Source organism: Manacus candei, unplaced genomic scaffold (genome assembly GCF_025592945.1).
Source record: "Manacus candei isolate 608988 ecotype Guabito, Panama unplaced genomic scaffold, ASM2559294v1 h1tg000059l, whole genome shotgun sequence".
NCBI classification, from domain to species: Eukaryota; Metazoa; Chordata; class Aves; order Passeriformes; family Pipridae; genus Manacus; species Manacus candei.
This window is the reverse complement of record NW_026138107.1, coordinates 414,124-435,185: the sequence shown is the minus strand read 5'-3', so window position 1 is coordinate 435,185 and position 21,062 is coordinate 414,124. Positions and strand designations below refer to the sequence as shown.

Here is a 21,062-nt window from a genome sequence, read left to right as displayed (position 1 = left end):
ACAGCTGAACTACCTGAGTTGGGAATTTGGGCGCTTATTTCATTTTGTGATTAACAGCCTGGTTAACCCTGCAGCTGAGTGTTGTAGGTGTGTCCTGAACTCAGGACAACATGCAGCAGCATGCCTATTACAAAATGCCCAAGTTAGCAATGATTTAATACAGATGTCACTGGAATTACACAGATGCCATTCGTGCCCTCCAGTTTACAGCCATTTAAATTTACCTGTATGTTTCGTATGAAAGCTACTGTCACACGTTCTTCAAACTCATTCACAGGAGTGTAGAGATTAAGTATCTTTACGATCTGTTGAAAAAAAAAATAGGATTACAGAGAGTCATAAGAAGCCAAACCTTTCCAGAATGCAAAGCATCACTAACAGTTTGTCATAATGCCATAAGTTGTCTCCTGTGACACAAATGAGAAGCAGAAGCAGCACTAATCTTGTCCTGGTGTTTTCCTTTGCCTCCTGTAAGTTATTGCAATGGACCTCTCAAAGTCACTTCTTATTGCAATGCTTGTAAACTGGGAATAGACTTGGACAACAGGTTTGTACAGGGATGCCACTTAGTTGGTACATGGTGTTATGGGTGACTTCAGATGTCACCTCTACAATGCTTCTCTTGATGTTCCCTTACTCCTGCTCCTCCCCTACTACCCTTCAGCTTCTCTCAAAAACACTTGTTCAAGACAGAGAGATGGAGGTACATTAGAAAGGCTCTCCAAGAATCACTGGAGATCAGCTCACACCTCTCACTTCTTAAGTCATTATCAAATTTAGACCGGGCAATCCAGCAGCAAAAAACATGAGTTTATATCCTCCTGGGATGGAGTCTCAAAGTTTAAGGTCAGATCCATCCAGCCTAGGTGGGCACTTCTCAACCTCCTGCTCCAAATAGGAATCCTTGGTGGGCATCCTGCAGACCTAGCCAGGTTAGACCTGGCAGAAGACAACAGGTGGGTTAAAATCCCAAGAGCCTGACTTACACCTTGAACTCCTCAGGGGTGGGTTTCATTTCAGCACACTTCTGGAGCTCCAGTGCCATCTGTGGCACTGTAAGAGAGGAGCCACCACAGTGACCACCTCTGAGAGGAGTCACTCCTGAAAAGGACAGATTGCCCCCGCTGAGGGAATGGCAGACTGAGGCTGGACAGTGAAGAACTGGCACCAGGGGACCCCCCTTTCCCACTCCTTTAATCATCCATACCCTGTGGTGTAAACCTCTGCCCTGCTGCCTACCTGCTGGGTCGTGAGTGATGTGCACAGGGAACAGATGGCCTCGGCATCCTCCGAGGTTTTCTTCTTCAGCTGCAGAAGCTGTGCTGCCTGAATCAAGGGCACCAAAGTTTGTGCTGCTCCACTCTGCTGCAGATTCTTCCCATGCAGCCATTCCTCCAGCTGGCTTATGTTAAACCTGAGTAAGCAACCGAGACAACATGCAAGCTCAGAGAGAAGGCGTAGCAGCTCAAAAATCCTCCATGAGGCTCAAGATATGTTGCAGTGCTGGTATATGTGGCTTTTTGTGATGCATAGTTGTGATACACACGGCAAGAGACTACCAGAACAACGCTTAATACTCAACAACTCAGAGAAAAATTTATACTCTGCGTACCTTACAAATAGATGAGCCATGTAACAGCTGAAGAGCACAGGGGAGGTGCATTCAGATTCCTCCAAGTTTCAACAGTCAATTAAAATGAAGCTTTTAACCAGCTTTTAAAAGCTAACAAAATCCTGCAGGGTACCCAGGTACCTTTGAAAATATCTCCATAAAAGCTTTTACTGTTCCCACCCCCCAGCTCAAGGGGAGCACACAAAGCTCCAATGCGGAAAGGGGAGCGGGTAGCAAAAGGAAGATTTAAATCATTTCCTCTGAGAAGTGCACTTAATTTACAGAACTTCCTCAAGCAGGCCCATCCCTGCCCCAAGCCCCAGCCCCACCTCAGCTGCATGCCCGTGCTCCACGAGCAGACATCCTTCCTCAGCAGGAGGTTGTTCAGGGTGACCGCATTGATCATGTAGAAGATCTGCTTGAACACCTGCTGGACGATCTCTGGGTCCAGACCCTGGTCACACATGATGCTGTGGAATGTGTTCAGCTGGCGGATCATGTTGTCCAGGCTGTAGGACGTGTCGGCTTCTGGTGAGTTGGAGATGTATTTCCTGTAGCCCATTGGCTGGACACCAGAAAGCCCTTGGATACTCTCATTTTCCAACACCGCAGACACTGAAAAAAGGGGGGAAATGAGCTAAAAAAGCCTGTATCCACCTACTTATTAGTCACCAGAGGGAAGAACAGATTCCTCTGTGAGCTGTAACAAACGTATCAGTCTCAGTGATGCAAGTGGTGGGTGCTGCGAGGTCTGAGAGCAGGGCAGATCCATGAATTGATGGTTTGCTCTGATAATATGAAACAGTTAAAAAGTACACAAATATCACGGAATCCTAGCACATTATGCCATGAACAAGGACACCTTCCACTAGACCAGGTTGCTCCAAGCCCCGTCCAACCTGGCCTTGAACACTTCCAGGGATGGGGTACTCCTCAGTTCAGGGACTTGGCCAAGGAGGTAACTCTTCTCGTCCTTGCAAAACAAGGTCTTTATAGTCTTTTTCCTCTTCCCAGTTTTCTCCTCTGCACATTTCCACCCATGAAGAGGTTAACCATGAACCTGGTGTGGAGGGGAACCCACCAGCACCACCTCACCTCTGTCACTACCTCCCCAACAGAAAGGAAAGGGATACCTTCAATCAAGGTGCAAAAAAAACCCCCCTCATCCTTATTGGTTTCTATCACAGGGGAAAATAAAAACTCTCCCAGGTCATGTTAGCACTGTGCAGAGGTCTGGAAAACAGTCAGAGCAGACAATCTCAGACAGGAAACACCCTCCTAGAGGCTGTGAACTCACCGGTCATGGGCTGGAGGATGCCCTGTGCTATGTTAATGAGCTGCTGGTAGATCTGGATGGAGAGGTGGCTCAGCACCTGGCGGTACTCGGTCAGGTCAAAGTTCTTCAGACAGTGCTCGTTCTGCTTCGGCGTGTTTTGTGTCATGAAACCCTGAGCAGGAGGAGAGCAAAACACCCAGCTTCGTTATTCCACCCATTCACAGTCCATCAAAATCACTGCGTTAAAAAAAAAAAACCCTCACATCCTCAGAGTACAATATACCCAAAGTACATTTTTTACTCTATCATAGAAAAGCTCGAGACTCATAAATCACCTTTGATTTACTCAGGCATTTGTTCATAAATTATTACTAGAGGACTACTTTTTGAAGAAAATCATTGGACTATCAGTTTTTCATTTTAGCTTTAATTGCAACACACAGAAACTAGAAAATGACATCTCAGTCCTAGAGAAATTACTTCTTAGCTATGTGCTTATCCCTTTTTTGAACTGCAGTTGTTCATGGGAAACCCAAGTATTTAGAAATTAAGATTTTAGAAAATTGAAGAAAAAGTTATAACCGCGTGCTGTGTGCTTTGACAACATTCAGACTGATCTGAGGTTTATCAATCTCTCCAAATAGCCAAATTTGTTGCCTGCCTTTTGCTGAAGAAGCAGCTGATCTCTGATGCTGTGCGCGGATGCCATAAGCCCTGAGGTCTGGGCTCGAACATTAATACCAGTTTTAGAGGCAGAAGCAAATGTGATAAACAGTAATTTTGCAATTAACACAGATGCTTTAATTGCCCGTTCATATGGTCTTATTTGGTGTCAAAGTGAGAACTATGCAACTGTTTTCGTTGGTTGCTGACGAGCAAAATGCAAAAATACAACATGTGGATATTTGAGTTGATACCAAAATTTCCCCATTTTCCTGACTGATCACAGAGCACGCTCTTCACATGAAAAGACTGCACATAGTTTGGGATTTTCTTTTAAGTCTTTTCTTAAAAATAGGTTGAATTCAAACTAAAGAGAACAGTATTTTTGAAACTGCTCAGAATTGGTTTTCCTCTCTTTTTTTTGCACCCAGTTATCGATGGAATTTGCAAACAGCTGATTCATTGAACACAGTAAATCATGGCAAGAATGTGAAATTTAAGTTTGGGCTGGTTTCTTTTTATCCTGATGGTTTTCTGGGGAAGATTTTCTTAAAATGTAATATTATTATCCAGACAGAAGAGGGCAAATGGGAGCCTAACTCCTAGTAACTATTCTCTAAATTATTTTCCTTTTTAATTTAAATTTTAATTTTAAATATTCCAAGTCTAGGACTGTGGTTTTACACACAAATCATTATCTTTTGAATTACCTAAATAGTTAATTACATTGCCTGAAATTGTTTTTTATTTATTCTTAGAGTTTGAATGCTGAACATATCTAAGAAAAATCAAGACTAAACAAAAAACCCCAGTCTTTGGCTCTGTTAAAAAATACAATATGCAGAATAGATAGCTACAAGGATGGCAGCATGCATTGTCATGGAAGGACTGTGATAATCTCATTTTGTTGGAGGGGATCAGCTATAACAGAACTTACTTCAACTTAGGAAATATTACTGAGATGGGAAGAAATGACAGAATTTTCTTCTGAAATCTCATGTCATGATTATCTGTTAGTGACAAGACAAGGCGGAATGGCCTCCCACTGCCACAGGGCAGGGTTAGATGGGATAGTGGGAAGGAATTCTTGGCTGTGAGGGTGGTGAGGCCCTGGCACAGGTTGTCCAGAGAAGCTGTGGCTGCCTCTGGATCCCTGGAAGTGTTGAAGTCCAGGTTGGACAGGGCTTGGAGCAACCTGGTCTAGTGGAAGGTGTCCCTGCCCATGGCAGGGGTTTGGAACAAGATGGGGTTTTAGGTCCCTTCCAACCCAAAACATTCTGGGATTTTAAAATTCCAGGAGCTGCCTCATGTTATAACTAGATTAACAAAGGAGGGAAGTCAGAGATCACCCCAGGGAGGGTTAGAGGGAAGCCACTGCACCCAGGAGATTCAAGGAGCCTCCCTGGAGGAATCCCAGCACACTCCAGGCCAGTGATGGTTTCTTACCTCGTCTCCACTGTACTGCTTCAGGCAGTGCAGGAGGCGACACACGTTCGCCAGCCAAAACGACGTCATCTCAAAGTCATCGTGGTGTTTCTGGAGAAACGATATTAAAACCTGAGAGATCCCCCCTCCCCTTCCTTGGGGGATGTTGGCATAGCAAGACAAGGCAATTTTGAGTTTCTCCACCTAGAATCAGGCAGCTTTCTCTCTGCAGATGGGCAGTATTAGCCACTTCCTCCCTACAAACTTTTTTTTAAAAAAGAATCCATAAATGCAAACAGTTCTATTGCTTAGATCATAATTCTCCTTGTTGTTCTAAAAAGGGAAGATCTAAGAGTGATTTGGCTTGCAAATCGCCGTAAGAGCTGAATATCACAGACTTGGACATGGTTATTACCATTTTACAGCATGGTTATTACCATTTACCAACCCCAAGACAAGAGCAAAGGGACACCTGCCTTCAGCACTTTCTTAATGCCATTGATGGTGGAGGTAAGCAAGGAGTGCACCTTCTGGTCATCATTGATGTAATCTGCATGTCTGAGGCACATGAAGAGGATGTAGGCAGGAAGGCAGGGAACAGTAGCAGACACTGCCTGGGGCTTGAGATCTAGAAGATTTGACAATTAAAAAACCAATCAAACAAACAAGCAAACAAACCCCACAAAAAACAAACTTAAAATTTTACCAACTAACAAGTAAAGCAGAGAACACCAGACCTGGAGACGCACCCAGGCAAACCCTTCTTTCCCCAGCCCTGGGGAAAATGATATTTTGGCTCTGCAACTTGCATCCCTCTCTGCAGCATGGACACAGAACCAGAGGTCCAGCTGCAGGACAGATGGACCTGCTGAGGAGCCACAGCACTGGGGCTTGGGAGGGCAGCACTGTCTGCACTGAGGTGTGTGACAGCATCCCACCACACCTGATGGATGCACAGGTAGGGTTAGAGCTTCTTCACCACATAAAAGCCTACCCCAGCAGGACACAGATCACCTCAGAAAAGCCCCCTGAAGCTTTCAGGTGTACCTGCCACAGTTTATAACCCCCCCTCTTCTGAACTGATGACATAGTAAATCTCTCCTTCCATCAAGATACGGAATCCTAATGGTAGCTGAAGGCACTTGTAGCCTCTACAGAACAAGCCTGTCTGATTAGGGGAAGTTCAAAGACCACAGCAATGAGTAGCACTTCTCTTTGAACACTTTTTGGATCCTCACAAGGCTTCTCAAACAGCACAGAACAGGGGGATGCTGCAGCAATTCTGATCAGTCTGTGCAGCAGAGAAGAGCTCACGGGTTCATTATCTGTTATCTGTTATTACCTCATAAACCAAACTGCCTTTGTTCCACTTCTGTTCCAAATCCCCAGGGTCTATCCTTCTGCTACCCCCTCCCCATCTATTACTACATCAGCAACTTACTGCCTGCTCTAAAAACTGCAGCCTTGTTTTGCATTTCCAATTTTTTGCTATCCCTAAGGATTACACCCATGCTGGTCTACCTGCTTAGTGCAGCTACTTTACCTACCCCAATTGCCATCACCACAAACATGCAGCCCCAGAAGGGATTAATTTGAGATGATCTATTTGTCTACCTTGATCTCACAAGTTCACAAACGCTCCCAGGCAAGAGAAGCACGAGTCAGGCAGAGGAGCAGAGGAAATTCCTCACCTGTAATGAGGTTTCGGATGAGGAGTGGCTCATCTTCTTTGTAATACTCCAACATGCCCTGAAAATCTTTCTCCTTCCTCTGGACAGCAACTTGCATGTTACTGTCGTGTGGCCTCCTGTCTGCTGGCAGCGTGGTTTGGGATGCTGTGAGGAGAGAAGAGCATGAATGGTGGTACCTGGAAATCAAGAACTATTCACGTCCTGCAACGGCCTAAGTGCAGACACCAAGTCAAAGAGTTATATAATAAATTCCCAATAATGCCATCAGCTTTGACAGACCTATAAAAAAATATAAACAACCAGGCCTTGAATTACCAGTCAGAGTTTTCAGACTCTGAATGAAAGAAAAAGTGCAAAAGTCGAACTTACGAGAGGAAAAAATGAAGCCATTTTTATTTTCCAAGAGACCACAGGCTAGAAGGTGGTAATCCTATGGGAAGCTCTTTAGTGTATGGTTTTTGCAGAGAGGGGGTAAAAAAATAGGCAGGCAATGATAAATCCCTAAGCATCACATCTCCTGTCTGTCTGCAAAGCTGCAGAGCCATGGTGGCACCGCTCAAGTTTAATAAAGCAGAAGAGACCAGCATGCAAATACTGCAGCAAACAGCATGCAAATCACACTGACAGAGACCAGCTGGATGAGCCATGGAAACCCTCCAGTTATTCAGCTTAATTTCACTTAGCGCCTCATTTCCAGGAATTAGCTCATGAGAATGGGGCCCTCTGATTAATCACGCCTTCTCCAGAGAACGGGAAGCTCTTTCTGCACAACACAGATGTCACATTTGAGGTGTTTTCTCATCAAGCAGAATATAAATACATATTTTCATTCCTAAAGGGTTGCAATCTCTCCTCAAAATTGACAGATCAGAGCATTTGCCTGATAGCCACTAGTCTCCTCTCTGTACCTCTGCCTGGATCACTGCATTGAATGCAACGAAAGCAAAAAGGTCTCTAAACACCCTCCAAACCTCAGTACAAGGTCAGTGTCAGCTCAGTGCCTGCTGCTAGTTCAGTACCAGAATGAGCAAAATCTTACTTTCATAGAAAGAAAAAGAGAAAAAAAAAAACAACCTTGCAGCTCTCCAAGGCTGGTCAAAGAACCAAATTACAAATACAATTCCCCCATCCCAGTGCCTTCCAACAGCAAAGTCACCTTCAAAATCTTGGACCTTCTTCATGTAAATCTTCAGCTGTTTCTTCAGCTTCTTTTCATTCTTTTCCAACTTTTCTACCAATTCTTTCAGATCCTGAAAAAAGTAAGATGCATTTTTTAAAAACTACCCCCAACATTAAGCCCAAGAACAGCTCATCTGGGATGAATTTAAGGCTGAAGTCTGGTCTAAGAATCACCGTAGCATGGTGGGAGTGTGTTGGTAGAAGAAGAGCTGTGTTGTTTCTGGACTGCTCAGAAAGACCCTTACCTACACCACAAAGACTGTGAATGCTGGGCACCTGCTTTCTACAGCAAGTAATACTCACCACCCACAGTGTTTAATCCTGGCTGTTAATCACGATTAAACAGTTCAAACACCATTTAGATACTGGGGTTTTTGGCAAAGGCAAGAAGCCCTCACCTGAACTCAGGAGGTGCCAACATTCCCTCCAGACTTTGCACATAGATACAGAAGGTGAGAAAGGGAAAATTTATGATCAGGCAGGCGAACTTTCTGGAGTGGCAACTGCCCCTCCACACTTCCAGAAAACACAAGAAAGATGAAAGGACTGTGTGGTCTTTGTGTGTAATGACAGAGTAGAGGCACCCCCAGTGATATAATTTGGTAGGCAGGGCCACAAAGTAGACGGGCTTAAAAAAAATCTTTAAAAAAAAAAAGTACCTATGTAGTCACAGAAGTCATACAGCAATAGAACATCAGCTTGAGGTCAGGCACCAGTGTTCCCAAATGCACCAGGGAGATGCTGATGGTTCTGCAGGAGTGGAAGAGGTCCCTGTGCCCTGCCCTCCCCTCCCCGTCATGTTTCCTATCTCCTTTCTCTCAACCTGTTTCTTTCCCCTCTTCCTGTGCTTTCAGCACAACCTCTTACCAGGTTTTCATTGGTGAGACGTGTAATTTCTTGCTGAAGTCCCAACTCCACCTGGACCTCTGGAGAGAGCTGCAGGGTCTGCAGGGAGGCCTGCTGCTGTTTCTGCAGCTCTTCTTGCATTGCATCCAGCTGGTTTCTCAGACCTTCCATCTCCTCCTCATACTTCCTTCTCTGATCCTGGAGCTGTGCTTCCAGCAGCCTGAGGACAGGACCACACTGATCAGCCTGTGATTCCAGCATTGAGGTAGTAACCAATATTTGAGTTGGTCTGAAATACTTTTGAAATTTAAAGACATGACATCGAACATTGGGTGGGGGTTTTTTGAATAAAAGGGAAAAAAAAATCCAAAAGCTGCCATTTTTCATTTAACTGTATCACGAATTTGGGTTTCTTTACTTGCAAAAAGCAAACAAATGGCAAGAAAGCAGCACAGACCAACACATGCAGGTTTTGTTTTCAAAAGCCCAGCTTGAAGGGCATTTGTTCCTGCCCTAATTTCCTGTCAAACACCATTTCTTAGTTCTGAAAACTGAACTGTATTTCTTGCAAAGGGTTCCATTCCATTGGAATGCCATTGGCTTCTTTCACTACTGCTGGGAATGTTGAGAAAGGCAGAAGCCCTCATTCCTTAGAGTTCTTTGTAGAGCTGCTATTCATCTTTGTTTAAAAAGAAGTATATTCACAGGTATTTCAATTTTCATTTACAAACTACCTGCAGAATACCACGCACAAGGCAATTTTCCTTCCCCTTGAGGTGTTCCTGCTTTCATCATTGCTGCTGACCTCACCAAGACTCTTCAAGCAGGGGGGCAGACTTGTTTCCTACTAGCCCAGGACATACAAACACTAACACCATGATACACAGCTGAGAAAAGTCACCAAAACCACCCCCTTCTTCCACTTTTAGGTGTGCATTCAACATTCTCCTCTAACAATTTGTCCAGCCAACCCTTCCAACCAACCTTTCACCTACACCTTCCAGGTCACCTTCCAGCCCTGCCCTGAGCCTCTGCACAAGGACAGCTGTGGCAAAGGGATGTGACGTGGGGGGCAGTGCCAGAATGCCTTTTTAAATCCAGTGGAAGAAGGAGTCATCACCGAGATGTCAACTGTAGATGCCTGTGCTGGTGGGCATGATAAACTCAGCAGGTGACATAGTAATTGATTCTTTGGGGGTGTCCCCACCCTCTGCTAAATAGAAATCTCCTCTTAGTCCACCAGCTCTTTCAGAAGACTAAAATAAGTGACTCCAAAAGGTACGAGGGCTCTGAGGAAGGGCCATCAGGCCAAGAACTGCAAAGTATTAGTCCCAGATTACAGAGGGTGATGGTGGCAAAAAGGAAGAATGACCCAAGGAGATAATCAAGCCCATGTCCCCTCTGTAGCTCAAGGATGTGATCTCCTAGGCAGAGCTATAGATCACCACACACCCAGGTCACAGGCTTCTCTTCTGACATCAGATGCAAACAGCAGTCCCCAAAGATGAGGAAGATTGTAGTGTCAATAGCTTTGCATTTACCCAGGACAAGCACAGACACAGAGCTGGGCCAGGGGGGAAAAGCTACAGCTCTTTCAGGTTCACCATGAGCTGTTTCCCTGCAGGAACAATTAGGCATAGGAATTTTTTTGTTGTTTTGTGTTTTTTCTTTCACAGCTTGTATAAAAAAATATGCTTTCTAGGAAAGATTTCTGGGTGAAAAGTAGTAATTATTCCCCATGGTGTTTTGTTGTTGTTGTTGTTAATGTCTTTAGAAGATTAAACAACGCAATCTCTACTCCCATTTTGCAGCAAAGGACAGAAAAGCATGTTTTCCACCTATAGAAACACGGGCAATAATGCACTCAGCCTCATAATCCTGTCAGGAGTTACATCCTTAAGAGGCTTGGAAAATACAGACCCACCATGAAATAAGTATTAAGCACTTAATTTCCATTTTATTTCTTCATATCGGGATTAGTTTGGATTCAGTCTGGATTAACCGTGAGACACCCTCAGAAGAACACACTCCTTATGAACTTGGGTTCCTACATTGCTTGGAAAAAACACATTAATCATCCCTGGTTTTTTTTTCCTGTTATTGTCTGGTTTTACCCTGATACCTCTACACGTGACCACTTCAGACTACTTTGTACGAAATATTTCAGGTTTTCATCTCTATAATGCCCTTAAATCTCTTATAAAAATATTGGAGCCCCATAACCACCAAAGACTAGGTTGAAACAGGATAAGAATCCAGGAGTCCCCCAGTGTGTCCCTGTGGGATATTTGCCCAGCAGACCAGGATGTGGGGAGAGCTGTGGAAGGATGGCACTGTATTTCCACCACGTGCCTTCCTCCTTACACCTGTGGACAACGCATGGATGGGAGCACACAGTCCCCAGGAGCAAGCAAAGGTGACAGCACTGGAATACAAGCACAGGGACTCCGCTTCTTACAAGTCAAGGACTGGGAGAAAACACTTTAGGGAGGTGATATATTAGTGCAATTTCACTAAAAATATATATATATCTAAAATGAGAGGGGTTTTTTTGGTTTCTTGGAGGTCACAGCTTCCCAACACCTTTATCACCCAATTTCCCATTAACTTAACATAATCCTTAATGCATCACAGCTCAGGTATTAGTGGCAACAGCCACCATCAGCAATGCCCAGCCAGAATCACAACAATTCCCCTGAAAATTAGAGAAGGGTCTCAATTCTCCTGGTTTGGAAACCCCACCTTCAGCTGCTCCCAGAGAATGCAACAGGTCCTGTAGAGGACCAGAGGATAAGAGCAGAGCAAGAGAAAGAAACAAAAGGGTGCACAAAAGGGAGGAGAAGGGAGAAGCAGCAGCGAGGAGACAAAGAAAGTGTTTGACCTGGCAACTTGCTTTAAACCTTGATAAGCCAAGCCGAGCTCTCCATCTTCATTGAGATACCCCCAGTCCTCAGTCTTGCTAGAAATAAAGGACAGAAAAAGGAAACAAGAGGACAGAAGAAAGACAAAAGGTCAATTGCAAGAGAAGGAGAAAAGGTGCAGCAGAACCCTTATTAATTTTATTTAATACTATTTTATAGAACATGCTTTCATTACACTGTATTTCTTTTTCCACCACACTGAAGGAGAACCATGCCCTGGTTGTGCCCTGTAAAACATTCCTAGCTAGTGGAGCTTCTCCTCCCTGCCCAGCTGGGCAAGTGATCTTGCCAACAGAAACCCAAAATCCTTCAGGTCAGAAGGGATCATCACAGATCATCCAGTCCAACCTCCTGGTAGGTTATCATAATTCCCAACTGCTGTTTTTATATCTCCCCAACATGGAATTTTTAAGACAAGTTTCTCCATTTCCTTCCTTCTGCAGCAACTCCCACTGTCTAAAATAAATTATCCTCCTTCTACTTCAGTTGAGGGTTTCCTCAAATATTGAGTCAAATATATAAGTCTTTCCTCAGAGCAACCCCTGGTCCAAACACCACTTACATCCCTACAAGATCAAATCTCCTCTATATCCATCCAGGCAGAAAAAAGGCCCAGAAAAGTCTCATCTCACCTTCATACTAGAAGTCTCCCTTTAGCAGAATGTTCCTTTTTTGTTGTTTGTTGTTTTTTTTTTTTTCAAGTTATATGAGGCAAGAAACTCATTTATCTCCCTTAATGAGGGGCTGAACACATTACAAATGAGTGATGTAAGCTGGTCAATTTGACCAGAAACACTTGTTATAACAAGATTATACTTGGCTTCGATGTCAGTTAGAAAACAGCTTTTCTTTTTGGACATAACAATTTAAAAAGTAAACAAAGCAACCACCAAACTTAATATATCATTATATTTCAGACACACACCAAAAAAAAAAAAAAAAGGGAACTCAGCCAACGTGCATCTTCTATTTTGGAAAGAGCTGTAGCAGAAGCCGTTCCCTGGCAAGGAAATCTCTGCATATTTCACTGGAAATGCACAACACACAAACTTTCTACAGCAAATTTTCACAGGAGGAAAGCAGTGAGAAACGTGGTGTTGCAGCACTGCCATGAAAGGACTCAGGAGGTGTCTCACTGCCACAGGCAGTTTGTACATCCCTTCCATGCTGGTGTACAGCATTTCTCAAAACCAGCAAACGTTTCAGGCACTGACATTTGCAAAGTTCATCTGTTAAGGCCACATGCATGAATTTAAATTAAAACCTTGCTGCTACCGTATACACAGCAGGTTTCCAAAAGGGTTTGTAGGCTGACAGAAACTAGGAGGTTTATTGGTCTGATTTGCATTATTTCTTAGTAAAGTCTTTCTTTTTTTGGTTCATATAATCTTAACAGGATATATCCTCAGGCACTGAAAACCAAGGAAAAAAGCAGGAAGGATCATCACGATTTACTGCATGTCACTAACCTGTGAAATCTCACACAGTGAGCAGCATTTTGAAGAGATGCATTTTCCTGGGGTAACCTCCTTAGAAAAATAGATTGTCTTCCTTTTTTCAAACCACAGGCATTGTGGTAAATGAGGAGAGCAGCTCAAAGAGGAGCTGCTTTATTTATATATAAAATAAACATATACAGGTGCCGATATAAGATACACCTGCCCTGGGAAATAAGCATTTAGTTCATCTCCATCAACACAGCACTGACTCAGAAATCAGTGAGCTCCCCTTTCTGCCAGAAGTTCAGACTGACCAAGACATTAGCGATCAAACACAGGCCCTTTCAAGCTAATTACATTAATTAGTATGTGACAACATAATTTCCTAGAATGCTGGCTAAATCCTTTTCTCAAACAAGGACGAGAGGAGCTGAAAGTGCTTGATTCACAAAGCCTTTCTCCTTTTTCCTTATCTTGGAGGTGCAGGTCTGGGGAGCAGCTGGGACAAACAGCCCTCATCAAAAGTGAGAAATTCCTGCCCAAACACTTCCCTTCCCAAAATGGCAGAGTGGGAAGAGACCCATGGGAGAGTGGCAAGCAGAGATAGCAACCCTTTCCATGTGATGGCCTCTTTCAGCTGCAAAAGCATCCTCCATGTGAAGCCAGCATCAGCCCTTCTCTTTGCACTGCATTTGCAGGTGGGACTTACACAGCAGAAAAAAAATAAAAGATAAAATCCATGTACTCAACAGAAATCACTTGGGAAGTTATCACAGAAGCTAATTTCAAAGACACAGCCTGATTTACTTTGAGCTGCCAGGTTATTAGTTCTAACATCATCACCTGGTCTCTCTTGGCTCTATGTTTCTACCAAGATCAAACAGACTCCAAAGAATGATACCAAGAATTAAAACAGGGAACAAAAAGCCTACTTAGCTTTACACTCAGTTATTGAAGCAGAAAATTATCTGGGAACTAACTTGATGATTTCCCCTTTAGCAGCTAAAAGTAAGAAGGAACAGAAAAAAAAAGGCAAGCCGAGTTTATTTAATTTATAAAGAGCTGCTTTTGATTCAAACTTGCCCTTGGCCTGGAATCAAAGGGCTTTCCTCTGAAAGCTTTGTGGAGACAGAATCACTATGTGGGCAAGATCAGCAGCACCTGGCAGAGTTTTTTCTGTTTTCCTCCTGCTGTATTTAGAAGTCCTGCATTACATGGACATGGAGACAACACAAGGTCAATCTCCCACCAAAATAAAGTCATGCTCTGACTCCAACCTAAATAGCTCAGGTGAGACCCCCCTGCAGAGCTGCCTCCAGCCCTGGGAGCAACAGCACAGGGACGTGGAGCTGCTGGAGAGAGTCCAGAGGAGGCCACAGAGATGCTCCAAGGGCTGGAGCCCCTCTGCTCTGGAGCCAGGCTGGGAGAGCTGGGGGTGTTCACCTGGAGAAGAGAAGGCTCCAGGGAGAGCTGAGAGCCCCTTCCAGTGCCTAAAGGGGCTCCAGGAGAGCTGGAGAGGGACTTGGGACAAGGGATGGAGGGACAGGACAAGGGGGAATGGCTTCCCACTGCCAGAGGGCAGGGTTAGATGGGATATTGGGAAGGAATTGCTGTCTGTGAGGGTGGTGAGGCCCTGGCACAGGTTGCCCAGAGAAGCTGTGGCTGCCCCTGGATCCCTGGAAGTGTCCAAGTCCAGGTTGGACGTGACTTGGAGCAACCTGGGCTAGTGGAAGGTGTCTCTGCCCATGGCAGGGGGTGGGACTGCATGAGCCTTAAGGTCCCTTCCAACCCGAACCATTTTAGGATTTTATGAAAGGGAAATGGGAGTGATTCTTGCAGAGCAGGTGGGAGAAGTGTCTCTTGCTTATTAATCCCACTTCAGAATTGCAACTCCACCAGAAAAGCTTCCCATTAAAATATTTATTGATCAAGATCAGAAAGGGAAAGCAGCTCTATTTCTCATGCTGACACCCTCGGGTATAGAGCTGCCTAAGTACAAATGCAAATTCGTGCTGGGAGGAGGGAATGTTAATTTATATCCACAAACACAGTAATCCATGCTTCCTAAGCATTTGTTTTCACCTGATTTACTGCCAGTGACACCAGCCTACATTTTATAAATCAACCCCATACCCAAGCAAATGCACAGGGAACCATATGATGGGAAAGCTGGTGGTGGTAAATGAGCCACAACACAGAAAATCAGGGTAAAGTATATAGAGCTACTGCTGCTGTCTTACAAGAGCCAAGCTCCAGGCAAGCTTCATATGAGAGAGAGATGAGAGAGGTAATAGGAAACCGAGCCTGGAGACAGCAGATTTCCCTTCCCAAAACTCAAGAGGCCAAAACCCACCAAGGCTGGGCCACGTGAACTTCCTAGAATTGCAGCTCACCTGTGCAATTGCAGGGAAAGGGATCTGTGCTCTTGTGGAAAATCAGATCATGGAAAATTATATACCCTGGGTGGGATTTAAAAGCTGTGCAGATGTGGCACTTGGGCACACGGGTTAGTGCTGGGCTTGGCAGTGCTGGGGGAACAGTTGGACCTGAGGCATACTTTCAAATCCAAATGGTTCCGTGATTCAGTTCTCTCTGCAGGAGTTAAGTCTGGAAACCAGAGCATCTGAAGGAGGGCTGGAGTCTCCTGGAAGGCTACAGCAGACAACCACTATGGCCAGATATCAATTAATACTCAGGACTAGGTCAGACACGTCAGACTATGCAACCTGGTCAGACACGTCTTATAAAAGCAGCAACTCTTATTTTGACTCTTTCACCAACCTCTGAACACAAATCAACCATCCCTATGCAGGCACACTGGAAAACTCAGGGAGTAATTCAAGCTGTGCCTGACAGTGGGATCTCATCAGTGCTCACAGCTCCAGGAGAACATTGGAAGGAAAAAAGAGAAAATTCACAGAATTCATTAAGTGACCAAAAAACACGCCTTGCTGCTGGAAGCACACTGAGCCCTGCTGATTTACTGACAAGAATGAATGTGGTGTTCAAACTAATTTTATCATCTCTGTCACAGGAGGGGCAGAAATTTCATCAGCAAGTTCAGTTCAGGAAAGCAAATATTCAATGGCAATTGAAAAAAAACCACAAACACTGGTCCTGATCCAGCCAGACATGATGCTCAGGTGAGAAACCAGTGTAACCAGAGTCCTGGACCCCAACAATCCTCACTCCCCCAGGTCCCTGGGCCAAGATGAAAGCTGGCAGAACTAGCCTGGGCAGAGCCTCAGCACAGCCATCAGGGTTTTAAACTCTGTTTAAATGGGATGCATGTGCCCTTCCAGCAAGTCCACCTCTCTACTCACACACCAGGAGATCTCCATAGATTCTCCCAGGGCTTTCACAAGAAGGAAAATGGATGCAAACTCAGAAAATCCAGCCCATTCTATGGCAGGAATTTGGAGGAAATACAGCACAGACGTGATGATCAAAGTTCACCACACAGCTATATATACACTGAATTTTTGCCCAGAAATTTCTCTTTCCCATCACACCTTTTTGGCCATCCAGTTCTGAAAGCATTAAGCAACTCTTCAGAATTATTTTATATTTCAGTGAAATACTGAATCACAGACTGGTTTAGGTTGGAAGGGACCTTAAAGCCCCTCTCATTCCACCCCCCTGCCATGGGCAGGGACACCTTCCACTAGACCAGATTGTTCAGAGCCCCATCCAACCTGGCCTTGATCACCTGCCTTTCCTCATATTCATAAAGGTACAAATAAAATCCTCATTAAGTCATGGTCTGTCGCATCCTGGACTGTTAGCAACCTTCTGCAACCCCTCTAAAAAGTGGCAAAGTATATTGTGTTATTATTAAAAGCCATTAATCCACAATGGCTTTGTCTTCTATCTTGATGAATAGAAATTATTTAGGGGAAAATAGTCTCAAACATATGTATTCGTCGAGAGAAAATAAAAGAGATAAACATTCAATTTCCTTGGAGTGAAATAAAAATTTACTTTTCATACTATCTCGCTGTTAAATCCATGTAATTTTGTCTTCTTGCAAGGCACTACTTTATTATTTGATATCCTCCTGGATGATTCGATGCTTAGCAATATCAGCCCATTGTTACTGTAAGGACAGACACATGTTCACAGAATTAACCCCCACTATGGTAAACCTGTAATCAAACAGATGTTCCCAACACTCGGTTTGGATGCAAGAAAAGCAATAATGTGAGTGTTTCCAGGGAATACAGCATGTTTGTTAGCTCAGTTAACCACAGCAGGCTTTTGCCTCTGGGAAAATGAGAAGGGGACCGTGCTGTCTTCTCAGCACAGTATGAGATACTTGAAGTAAGTAACTCACATATCCCAAATCTTAGTCTTGCTGCTATTTATGTACTGGAAGCAAAGTCAAAATCCAGTTTTGCTCGCTTTCATGTTTGCTTTTCCACCTGCTCAGTATCTCCCCTCTCTTGCAGACACACACAGCCCTAACAATGAGGGCTCCTCACCCATTAGAACTAGTTGGAACTAGATGATCTTTAAGGTCCCTCCTGACCCAAAACATTCCAGGATTCTACGATTCCGTCAGACACGCGTCTTTGATTCCGTCTTTGTGGCCCATCCTTGACCCAAGGCCCATAACACAGTCCAGAATCTGGTAACTCTTTGAAAAACATGTTGTTGATTTTGGTCTGGATCCCACGTCTCACGCTTTGGTCCGGTTTCCACCTCTTTCCCTTTGGTCAGCCCCTCCTGCTGCTGGAAGAATTCGGGCCACACTTACCGGTTGGTCTCACACATCCCCTGGTAGGCTTCGATCGCGTCCTCCTGGTCAACGTGCCTGTCGCTGTTGGGCCAGCTGGCATTGCTGGGGATGCTCTCCTAAATCCAACATGCAAAACAGCAGCATGACATCCTGCACACCTCTTCCTGTCTTTGAAAGTCCCCGATGCCAAACTGCTCCCAACCATTTTACATTAAGAGCTGTTAGAAGTTTCTATTGAGAGCGCCCTCGGGGCATCCGTCACACCAGAGAGTTGCTACGAACTCACACACGTGCAAACAGACAGCAGGAGAGAGAGGAGATGGAAGTGAAGTGGTGAATATGAGAGAGGGATAAGTGAGGTGCTTGGTCTGAAATACAAAACGTACCAAAACCTTGAGGAATGGTAAGACAGTGAATAAAAAAAGCCCAAGTTAGAGTTTTCGGAAAATAAACCCTCCCATTGGAATGGGCTCGAAAAACAAAAGCACATCACAGCTGTTTGAGAGTCCTCTTGTCTACACACCAGTAGAAACACATTACAGCTGCATCAGACTCAAGTGAGCAGAGTCTGATCCAGAAGCTCTTTCTCCCCATCCCATTTTCCTGCAGAATAATAGCGTTGTCAGGAAACATCATCAGGAACATCTCAGACCACCACACCTTGGTACAGGACTGGAGAAGTTGTTCCTTGGTGTGGGCTGGCTAGGCCTCATCAGGTATGGGGTTAAGCACCCTACAGCAGTACCATGGGACATATAGTCCTGGGCTGTCTGAAATGTCATGGACTACAACTCATCCATAGGCAGAACCTCCTATATCCCTGTACAACCCCCTATAACCAGCCCAGGCCATCCTGCACTCAGAGCCTACCAAAGCACAAATAGCATCACTCAGGCAACCACTGAATTTCCACCAAGAGAAGGGAAAATGGAGAAGAAAAGCCATTACCCTCTCCTTTAGCATGTTTTTCCCCATCTCTTTTTGCTGGGCTGCCTTCATGATCTGTGACCTCAGGATGAGCACCTCTTCCTTCCGCACTTCCAGCTCCTCGTTGGCCGCTTTCAGGTGGTTCAGCAAGAGGTTGTAACTGTCCTGGACATCGTTGGACGAGTTGTTCTGGGTTGCTCGGTCTGCAATAGCCTTCCTCAGCTCGTTAAGTTCATTTTTCAGCTTCTTGTTCTCCGACTCCAGCTCTTGCCTCTGGAAAATATCGAGCCATTAACCAGTTTGGATAAGCTGCCTTGTAGTGCCTCATCCTCTTCTGAGACGCCTCTAAGGTGACTCAATTAGTGATGATTATGGCTGACCGATCAATTAAAGACAGGATCTGGATTTTTCTGCCAGTCCAGCCACATGCAATTCAGAAAAGGGTTTTGCTTTTATCAGCAGCCTGTTGCTGTTTAGTAACAACACTAACAGGGGACACAGGGAGATTTTTAATTTGTTGACACTATTTTTAAACACAAAAGCAAGCTGTTAAAGAAGATAAACACATTCTTATCTTCTCAACTTCTTTTCCTTCTCTATCAAGAAATCACCACAACCCCACTACGTTCAGCTTGTCTTTCAAATTCATTAGGTAAGCTGGAAGGTGCTGATTTACATGACCCATCATCATGGCAGGCATCCCATTAGGTGAGCCACGGGTCTGTGAATTCCCACTACAGCTTCTTTTTTCATACATTTTGTAATTCCCTCACCCTGGTGCAGTGTTTGCAGCTGGAGGATTTTCTTGCCCTGACATCTCATCAAATGCTGGCATTTGACAGGTAGGGGCAATACTGTACAAGTTTGACTGTGGCTGCTTCTCCTGAATAACAATGTGTTTGCTGAGACAACTGAAGGGCTCATTTGCTTTTGCACGACAGTAGAAGACAGAAGAATGAAAATCCTGCAGCTAAGACAGCATTCATTTTAGCGTGTCACCCCTGAAACTTTGCAGGTGGCAACACAACATTTGGCAGCTCTTTGCAAGCACCCAAACCCCACCTGGAGCATCCCAGCTGGGCCAAGAGCAGCTTTACTCCTGCAGCAGTGCAATCATAGAATCACAGAATGGTTTGGGTTGAAAAGGACCCTTAAAGCTCATCTCATTCCAACCCCCTGCCATGAGCAGAGACACCTTCCACTAGCCCAGGTTGCTCCAAGCCCCGTCCAACCTGGCCTTGGACACCCCCAGGGATCCAGGGGCAGTCACAGCTTCTCTGGGCAACCTGTGCCAGGGACTCGCCACCCTCACAGCCAGGAATTCCTTCCCAATATCCAATCTAAATTTACCCTTTTTCAGCTTAAATCTGTTAGTCTTTGCTATAAGTCACAGACAGGGTGGGAGCCAGACTCCCAGGGTCCTGCTCACAGCTAGAATACAACTACCCACTTTCTCTTTGCACTGATCCTCCATCCCCAGCTGCTTCAGGGTGGCACCCAGGACTGCTCCCTCCTGTCCCCATGCACCCAGACAATGTCAAAACCCAACAGGACCCTTATCCAGCATGGCACAAACCAAGACATCTGCCAGTGAGCTGACAAAGTCTGCTGTCTGAGTGATTTGGGATCAGCTCTTTCCTAGGGACAAACCCCATCAATGTGGATCCTCTACAACAGCACAAGATCTGTCCCCACTGAGATCTAGGTGCTTCCCTCTCCCCACCACCTTTTGAGCCTTTCCACAGCTTTCTTCCACAATCCCTCTTATCTCTGGGATATCTGCTTCATTATCATCGTGGGTTGAGGCAAGCTAATGAATCCAAAAATCGCTTGGGGGGGATGGAGGCAATTTATAAAATTTATACAGTGTGTAGCTAGCACAGCTGTGTAAACCTCGTTTCCATAGGAAACGGGTGTTGTAATTATAAATCCTTACAAATTATAAATGGCAAGGCTTATCACAGCAGAGGTGTGAACAGAATAGCTGATCTGGCATCTGGACAGCATGCTCCTAGCTGAACAAACAACATCAGTAATGGAGCATATTCAGGTACTTGATACCATCTGTCATTAAAAAAAGACAGGATAAGAAATGCATGAGATCCAGCAATTCTTCCACGTTAAGCACAGCTCAGCAGAGGGAGCATATGAGACATGGGCTTTTCTGTACTGGTTTTTAAAGCAGGAGTTGTGCACGTGGTGGGAACTGACACCAAACTGGGTTTAACTGTTCCTGCTACGTGGCTAAAGCATCACCTTCACTCTTTTCCTGATCATTCACTCTCTACTGATCATGCTCACAGACAGGTAAAGGGTAAGATGAAAGCAATTACCTGCTTTTCTAC

At 44.7% G+C, this 21,062-nt stretch overlaps 1 protein-coding gene across 4 annotated transcripts in view; it reads right to left on the bottom strand.

Annotated features, from left to right (window-relative positions):
- MYO5B (myosin VB) overlaps nt 1-21,062 on the bottom strand; it is a 143,816-nt gene that overhangs the window by 4,777 nt on the left and 117,977 nt on the right. For 2 of the 4 annotated variants that reach the window (XM_051803659.1, XM_051803660.1), the window contains exons 28-39: nt 18,739-18,990; nt 17,809-17,906; nt 11,574-11,651; nt 8,714-8,912; nt 7,824-7,917; nt 6,668-6,811; nt 5,453-5,604; nt 4,998-5,087; nt 2,910-3,060; nt 1,942-2,227; nt 1,240-1,414; nt 225-305 (exon numbers count right to left, since the gene is read on the bottom strand). In XM_051803659.1, coding sequence (XP_051659619.1) covers nt 225-305; nt 1,240-1,414; nt 1,942-2,227; nt 2,910-3,060; nt 4,998-5,087; nt 5,453-5,604; nt 6,668-6,811; nt 7,824-7,917; nt 8,714-8,912; nt 11,574-11,651; nt 17,809-17,906; nt 18,739-18,990 — 1,800 coding nt within the window. The remainder of the gene's footprint in view (nt 1-224; nt 306-1,239; nt 1,415-1,941; nt 2,228-2,909; nt 3,061-4,997; nt 5,088-5,452; nt 5,605-6,667; nt 6,812-7,823; nt 7,918-8,713; nt 8,913-11,573; nt 11,652-17,808; nt 17,907-18,738; nt 18,991-21,062) is intronic. The other 2 variants (XM_051803661.1, XM_051803662.1) reach the window with 1 other exon arrangement.